General features: G+C 45.0%; 1 protein-coding gene across 1 annotated transcript in view; it reads right to left on the bottom strand.

Annotated features, from left to right (window-relative positions):
* The window catches only part of LOC149285537 (mitogen-activated protein kinase kinase kinase 1-like), a 41391-nt gene extending 35806 nt beyond the window's left edge, over nucleotides 1-5585 (bottom strand). Inside the window, exon 1 of the mRNA XM_089495285.1 lies at nucleotides 5293-5585. Coding sequence (XP_089351411.1) covers nucleotides 5293-5585 — 293 coding nt within the window. The remainder of the gene's footprint in view (nucleotides 1-5292) is intronic.
* Between the last annotated feature and the right edge of the window lie 3077 nt (nucleotides 5586-8662).

Consider the following 8662-nt stretch of genomic DNA (forward strand, 5'->3'; position numbering starts at 1 on the left):
CTAAAAAGAATGGCACTCTCGACTACAACTGATCACCAGTAATTAGGGGTCAACCCCATCCATTAGGACAAGACAACCTCTCACCATTCTTCTTTAACAGCTTCTCAAAATATCATGAAGCAGCCATTGTTACTAATGGGACCTAAACACAGCCTAGGACAATACATAGCCCATGGCATGTCCATCCTCTTGTTGTTTTAGAGATCAGTAACTGTAGAGGAACACCACAGGAGAGGTGACCCGTATACAGACATGTTAAAGCCTCCAATGGGCATCAACATCCCCTTGACTGGGGGCATTATTGCAAACATTTTAAGTTTTGAAATATCATATCTGTGTATTAAATGGTTTCCCTCTCAAAATGAGCGAAAGGTAGTAATAAAAACAGATGTGGCAGGGATACAATGTATTGGGGGAGGGGAAAGAAAGAAAAAAAAAAAAAGACAGGAAGTCTAAGCAATAACTACAGATAAGATAAGCGAAAGAGACAGCAGGAGCAGCGTCAGCAGACTGGAGGCAACATTTACTGTCTGTCTCCATCCTTCAGATGGAAGCTATGTTGTCTAAGACAGCACCCAAAATATCGCTTTATTTAGAAGAAGGTTCTGCATTCACTTTTAATAATAATTTAAAAAGTCAAACACGGCATCAACATGTGTGCTGCTGGCACGGATGAACAATGGACAGGTTGGGTTGAAAGACATTACCATTTTTTGTAGTGTTTGTGATAAAGCGTGTAGGGAATTTTCACTTTATGCCTAATAAATGGGTTTAGACCCTTCCGTGTAATATCATTTGCTTAGAGATCATTGTGAGCTGCATTAAAATGTTTTCAAACTATAAGCTACAAAATAACAAAACAATGTAATAATATATCATATAGAAATACCTACACACACGCAAAAGTACATACACACACACACACAGGAGTACCTCTCCTACCCATTCCAGATCACGGATGAGATACTTGTACAGTGGAAAAAATGTTTTAAAATAAAGTACTAAAATACTCAAGGCCATGGTAAATGCTAAAAAGCAGAGTTTGCACAATGGCTCCCAGTTATATAATGTTTGTCTGTTTTATTTGGGGATCAAAATAAATAAGTAAGAAAAAAAAAAATAGCGAGCATATACTCTAATTCCGAGAAAGTCTAAATTTACACCAATAACGCCAGTTGCTACCTGCACAGCACTGCATATAACCCGATTAGGTGCACAACACCGCCGGACTTATCAACTTTGCATAACCTTGGGGTCAGTTTCGGGTCCCAATACTGAAACTGGGAAACAGACCAAATATTCCAGGCATTCACCCACTACTCAGTGCCACGGGCAAGCTGAACTATGAGCACATTCCCGTAGCTCTTTTTTCTTCCTACGTGGACACTGTCATCACACAGACTTTTAAGACCAATACTGCAGATTTGTATTATTTCACGTTCATTTGCCAGCAATACAGCATACATGACCCAGGTCGTCAGAAAGAGAAATCATGCGTGCAGAAGTCCGTGAAGAAAAACAAGCGAGATGCGCCATACCCAGTCTTAGACTTTTCTACCCTTTCTAGATGATCCACTTTTATTATAGATGACTTTACATACAGTGCAGAGACCACAGAAACATCATCGGCGTTCACTGCGCTTCTTGCTGGAATATTACTTTTTCTCCCAGTTCTGAAAGCTACACCAAACATTAAGACATATGGAATAGAGGTCACAGACGGACAATCTGAGCGGCGAACAAACAGCAGGGAAGACGAAGAGCCCTGATTTACCCAAAGCTGCTGGGATTTTTCAAAACAGATTTACCGATAGCAATAAGTCTTTTTGAGTAACCAGCGCACAGAGCTTTAGGAAGAACTTCCATCGTAGCCAGATCTTTTTTGTAGATAATCGATAGCTCCATTTCTGAATTATGAGTTTGCTTACAAAATGGTTCTTACAGGAGTGCCTTTTAACAATGGGCAACATTATTCTCTGCGATACTGGGAGAGGCATTTCAGATGGCCGTAAAAAACAACCTAATATATAAAGTCCTATCAGAAACAAGACAAGTTCCAACTCAGAAGCTTAAGACCAAAAAGGCAGCATCTCTGCACATGGAGTCGAGTCATTGGTAGTGGGATTTGGTAAACAGGATTCTTTCTGTGGCTAATTGATGCGATGCATGATAGATTGCAAGCTTTCGGGACTATCTAGGCGTCATTCAGGCATATGAAGAAGAGACATAGATAGTCCTGAAATCTTGCAATCTATTATACGTCAGTAATCCAATAAGAGTATCATCTTTACCAAATTTTCTGGCTTTTACAGTGTCACAGCAAAACAAAAGACACGTGTCACGTGACTGGATAATCCGTGCTTTCCAAAACTGGTCTCAGAGGTATTTGCCATTAACTCAGCTTCTCCCCCCCTACTATAGATTAGTACTTAAAATGTAAAACTGCAATGGTTAATCATTCATTATCGTTTTGCGGAGTGGTTTTGTGTGTGATCACTCACTGGATCTACTCAAATAATAATAGTAAAATATGTTCGTAAAACAAACGTGCTGCAGATTTAGTTTTGACTCCTTGAAGCGCAGATTGACAGATTGTACCACAAACTCCACGAAACCCCCCTTCGGTGACTCAGGGGGTCACAATCTGCTGCCAGGTCCAAAAAAAAAAAAAAAGAAGAAAATCACAACAACCGTAAATATCAGCCCCCCCAACAAGTTAGGTCACATCTGCAAAACGCAGTTTGTAAAACCTTAGTTTTTTAAAAGACAAGGTGCGCCGCCAAGGATTACTTTGACCGCGCTCCATACGTTTCCTCCAAGACATTTTAGACAAGTAACAGAAATCAGATACACAAAAGACAATACTGCTTGGACATGAGATTTAGTCACTAAGTGACAGAGCGGAATTATTCAATGAATAAAAAGCCCTGATGACTGCCTTCAGAACAGACGCGCTCTATATTCAGTCTTCGGGCTCCTCGTCCACTGATCCTATTATTGGCTCACTTTATTTTTGTCTCAGTTCAGTTCCGAGGATTAGGAAGAGCTGTGCCGCTTAAACTGCCTTTACAAGACGCAATCGCACGAACCAGACATTACAATCTACTGCGTTTGGTCAGTACATTTTTAACCCCGTGTACTAAGCGGGGGTCTCAGCGATGTGTTAAAAATATTAGGACCCGTAGCTGCAAAAGGGGTGTCTTAAAGACATTTCTCAATAATTGTACGCAGACTGTGGGATATACTGTGCAATCTGTGCAGACATTATTAACAATCGACAATCATCTAATAGATTGCAAGAACTTACAATAGCCCCCCCCCTTCATCAAATAAATCATTGGAAAAATTTGGGGTCACTCACGACAACAATGCAGAAATGTGCAGCATTTGAGATTTTTTTGGAAGGGCTAAGCTGGTCCTGCATAATTCAACGGGAATGGAGATTTAAGGAGACCATGCGGGGAAAGCTCTCCCTGCACCGGCATAAACTAAAGTCAAGTGAAGAAGGAGCTAAAACCAAAAGCACAACTCGCCGGTGAACTCTCCCTTTATTGAGGGCAAAACGCATATTTAACCTGCAGCAGCGGTCACTAAACCTAATGCCACGACATAACTCATGTTACACACACATATATATATATATATATATATATATATATATATATATATATATATATATATATATATACATATATACATACACACACACACACATTATACATACACAAAAAAAGTCAAATAAAAATATGTTTTGCCAACAAAACACTCAGCAAGAAAATCAGAGGAAAACAATGAAATATTATTTCAATCCCACATACAGATGCATTGGCTTGTGGGAAGAATAAAAAACATGCGACGTACAGACATTTAACACTAATAAACGAGGACTGCTTTACACACGTACATCATAGCGACCCCACGACATTCTACACTAAACCAGGAAATGAAACCATTCAATAAATAAGTGTTGCAAAAAAAGTACAACAAAACAACTTTGTCCCTTGAAGCGCAACACCTTACCTGTCAATCAGCAAAAAGAGAGTAAAAGCGGTTATCTGATGAAGACAAACGTACACATACAACACCTACACTACACCTACACCACATCCATCAACAGTCTGCAGAACAATCCGATCCCGCAGACTCAAGCATTCCACGAGGGCTTCCACTCCCATACAGGCTGAGAGACAGGTAAACGCGGGGACGGGAAGACAGAGCACACAGCGTATGTGGCAAACATTATAGTTCATCTAATACAAAAAAAACCACACAGGTTTACAGTATTTTCTCTGATTCAATTATAATAAAGTAACAAACAAATAAACTCATCAAAGGCAAAGGACTTCTAATTATATACCGTATATAGGATTAGCAGACATGAAATTCCCCTGATCACAGTATGGCATCACATCTGTGCCCATTCTCTGTCCAGCATCTGTCACCATTAGGGGGGGGGGGTCGGGGCTGCCAATCTCCTGGAGATCTATTTATAGAGTTAATGAATCCACAACATGGGAAATACACACAATGATCGCCTACAACAACACACACTGTCAGAGTGTGACGGAGGGGTAACAAAACAAAGGGTTAACATAAGTAAATGGTCAAAGTGTATTTGAAATAAACTGCACCTACCGACTGCATCCAAAATACCCCCAACACACACTGACACTCACACACTGACACTCACACACTGACACTCACACACTGACACTCACACACTGACACTCACACACTGACACACCTCGGGGTTCGGAGACTTTAAACCACTGTGACAGCACCGATCAATCTAAAATAAGCGCTAATAAAAAGGGCGATAAGTGAGCCAGGCTGCCGGCTGCACACGGGAGATTCTGGCCATTTAAATACCGCCTGCATCCAGCAGGAAGCCCCCATGCGCCGGAGTCCGGGGCACCAACCCCTCAGCTGCTGGGGCAGGAAGGCAAGACGGACAGATCGCTTATTCTCTACCGATCTGACAGGCCGACCGGGGGCTTCTGCAGCAGCAGCACCTACCAGGTACAAATAACTAACTACGACTCTCCGATACGGTACCGCCACAAGCACTGCGGGCCAGGAAATACTTTATCGCTGTTCGACAATACTGTGGCCCCAGAGTCGGTAACGGGAGACTCATCAACGTCCGGTGACAGGAGCTCACTGAAGCAGCATAAAGAGTGCAGCAGCCTAAGCCCCGGCTGCAGCGCGCCCGGTCAATGCATGTGACCAGAAGACTTTCCCGTCCTCTCTACCCCCTACTCCAGGTCTATGCTCCCCAGCGCATCGTCATACCCAGTACTGTGGCTCCCCGCCGTGTCCTCGGCCTCGCTGCCCGGGACAGAGCCCTGTGCTGCCGGCTCCAGGTCCCCGTTGCCACCCGGTGCGTTCTGTGGCTCTGTTTCGGTTCTCACGGCCAACTTGTCCAACTCAACACTCCGAACTTTGCGTAGCTGCTTGCGTCTCCAGTCTGCTTTGTGCTCCCCCGCTAAATTCCCACTAAGCTCCGGACTACTTGGAACCGTCGCCCCGCCGGCGGCTGTCGATAATACGGACGACGAGCTCCGACTCCCCGCCGTAGCCGCCATCTTCCTAGGACCAGGTTTACATTCGTAGCGAACAGCCCATGCGATGGGCGGAGTCAATTGCTAAAGAGGCGGAGTCGCGACTGGACGAAATCTTCGTAACGTCGGAGGAGCGTTTTGGACAGGTACGCAAACTGCGTAACGCCATCAGACAACGTACAGTGAATTTGAGAAAGCGGGTAAAATGTCCACTGTTGAGGGCTGAGAGCTGCGGTACAGCAGTCATACAAATATGACGCGTATCTGTGTTTTCCGTCAGTTTTAACTGCATTTGCTTGGTGCTACGCAACCTGCCTCCTGTAGCGAGTGTGGACCTAGTTTACGCAAACTACTCATTGAACAGGTGGAGATTGGGCACTGAGACAAACTCTTACGCTGTTTGCGTACGAACAGTGGGTGTGTGCTCTATTTACACTGACACCCACTCGAGGCGGATGTGAGGGGCGGGCACGTATTTCAAACTGTACCTGATAACCGACTGTCGGTGTAGACTGTAGAGACTCAATAGCGGGATACGTGTAATTAATGCTGATATTTTATTGCCAATTTGGCAAACTGCTTCAAAATGACGTCATTGCTGCTGGGGTAATGGTTACACTCAAGAAAAAAAAATGAAAATGTAAAAGGACTTAACCCTTTGCAAGTCATGGTCATGTTGGCACAGCTTTAGCTCGGAAACAAACAGTTTGGGCTGAAGGTCACACTAACAGCGGCGGCGGGGAATCCCCCGTTATAAATATTTAACCAATGGTGCTAATTCCTCCGCTTTGTTATATTTGGAATCCGAGTCACCGCAGCACCATTGCTTGGGAAAGTGTTTTCAAGCATGCTAAGTTTTTATTGCGGGCCGCCAAAGGCATAACCCTTGAAAATTCTATGTAGTGACTGTCTGAATATGTTACCTAAATAGCGGTCCTCATGGAAAGTTGGACATTATGAAATGATACTTAACTGACACACCTGCATTCAAGCAGGGATATTAACTATAACATATTGGTTAAAAAAAAATACCAATTGAGGTTATACACTCACTGGCCACTTTATTAGGTACACCTGTTCAATTGCTTGTTAACATGATTAGCTAATCAGCCAATCACATGGCAGCAATTCCGAATCGGAACGGGAAAGAAAGGGGATTTAAGTGACTTTGAACGTGGAATGGTTGTTGGTGCCAGACGGGCTGGTCTGAGTATTTCAGAAACTGCTGATCTACTGGGATTTTTACTCACAACCATCTCTAGGGTTTACAGAGAATGATCCGAAAAAGAGAAAATATCCTGTGAGTGACAGTTGTGTGGACAGAAATGCCTTCTTAATGTCAGAGGAGAATGGGCAGACCGGTTCGAAATAACAGACAGGCAACAGTAACTCAAATAACCGCTCGTTACAACCGAGGTATGCAGAATACCATCTCCGAACACACAACACGTTGAACCTTGAAGCAGATGGGCTGCAGCAGCAGAAGACCACACCGGGTGTCACTCCTGTCAGCTAAGAACAGGAAACTGAGGCTACAGTTGGCACAGGCTCACCAAAATTGGATAATGGAAGACTGGAAGAACGTTGCCTGGTCTGATGAGTCTTGATTCCTGCCGCGACATTCAGATGGCAGGGTACGACTTTGGGGTAAACAACATGAAAGCATGGATCCATCCCGCCTTGTATCAACGGTTCAGGCTGGTGGTGGCGGTGGGGGACTTTTCTTTGTGTTTGTAAGTGTGTGGATAAAAAGGCAAGTGTAAGCCAGGAGATTTATGTGTAAAGGCAAATGTGAATGTGTACGTATGTGTGTATGGGCAGGCTTGTGTAATTATAGGCAGGTGTTTGTAAGGGTGTGCGCATTTTGACAGTCTATACTGTTACTGCTTTGGGCCTAAATGGTATGAATAAAGGGTCCGCATGAGCCTGAGTTAGAGGAAATCTGAGACTCTGCAATCTCGGTGCTGGGGAAGTCCTGTGGATGCGATCTGGGCATGCCCTGTGTGTAATCTGGGTGCTGGGGCAAGTCTTTGTGTATATACCGTATTGGCTCGGATATAGGCCACACTTTTTCCCCCCACTTTAAAGACTTAAAGTGGGGGAAAAAAGTGTGGCCTATATTCGGGGTCTAGCGCCCGACGCCCGGGACATGCAGCGCCGGGCAGGCAGCGGGGTTAGGATACAGATCCCCCGCAGCGGTGCAGGGGACCTGCATCCTACTCCCCGATACGCTCAGACAGCCTCCCCTGCCAGCACTTCCCACGGGGGGGGTGCCGGCACGGGAGGTTGTCTAAGCGCATCGTGTGGTTGTCTAACCGCACGATGCGTTTTACCTCCGGCACCGGAAGTTGTATACGCGTATTGCGTAGATGTCCCCCGCCGGCCTCGCAAGACACCCGGGAGTCAGCTCCGGTAAGTCAGTCGGGGGGCAGAGGAGGACAGTGGCAGCATATCTCGGGGGGAGGGAGGAGGACAGTGGCAGCATATCTCGGGGAGGGAGGAGGACAGTGGCAGCATATCTCGGGGAGGGAGGAGGACAGTGGCAGCATATCTCGGGGGGGGGGGGGACGGACAGTGGCAGCATATCTCGGGGAGGGAGGAGGACAGTGGCAGCATATCTCGGGGGGGGGGGGGGGGACAGTGGTAGCATATCTCGGGGAGGGAGGACAGTGACAGCATATCTCGGGGGGGGGCAGAGTGGCAGCATGTTTTTTTGGTGCTTTTTTAAAGAAAAAAACTTTTTCTTTAAAAAAGCACCAAACTTTTAGGGTGCGGCCTATATACGGGGGCGGCCTATATCCGAGCCAATACGGTATATTATAAAAATGGGATGTCTGAAGCAGAGAGACTTGGTTGCATATTTGACAGAGGTTGCTGGAAATAAATCAGAATATATATCAGAATCATATATATGAGATTTGTGGGTGTGTGTATTGCAGGATCTTAATTGCGGGGCAAATAACACAATAATACACAAAATAAAACCTAACTTCACTCTGGAGCATAAACTAAACGGTTTGCCAGGAAAGGAAAGGGACCCAGCTATAGACTGACACCTAAATACCTCCCTTATGATACCTTACTACTTCACAAATCCGTTT

The sequence above is a fragment of the Sceloporus occidentalis genome, unplaced genomic scaffold (assembly GCF_023333645.1).
Source record: "Sceloporus occidentalis isolate IW3139 unplaced genomic scaffold, rSceOcc1.0.p SCAF_78, whole genome shotgun sequence".
Taxonomy (NCBI): domain Eukaryota; kingdom Metazoa; phylum Chordata; class Lepidosauria; order Squamata; family Phrynosomatidae; genus Sceloporus; species Sceloporus occidentalis.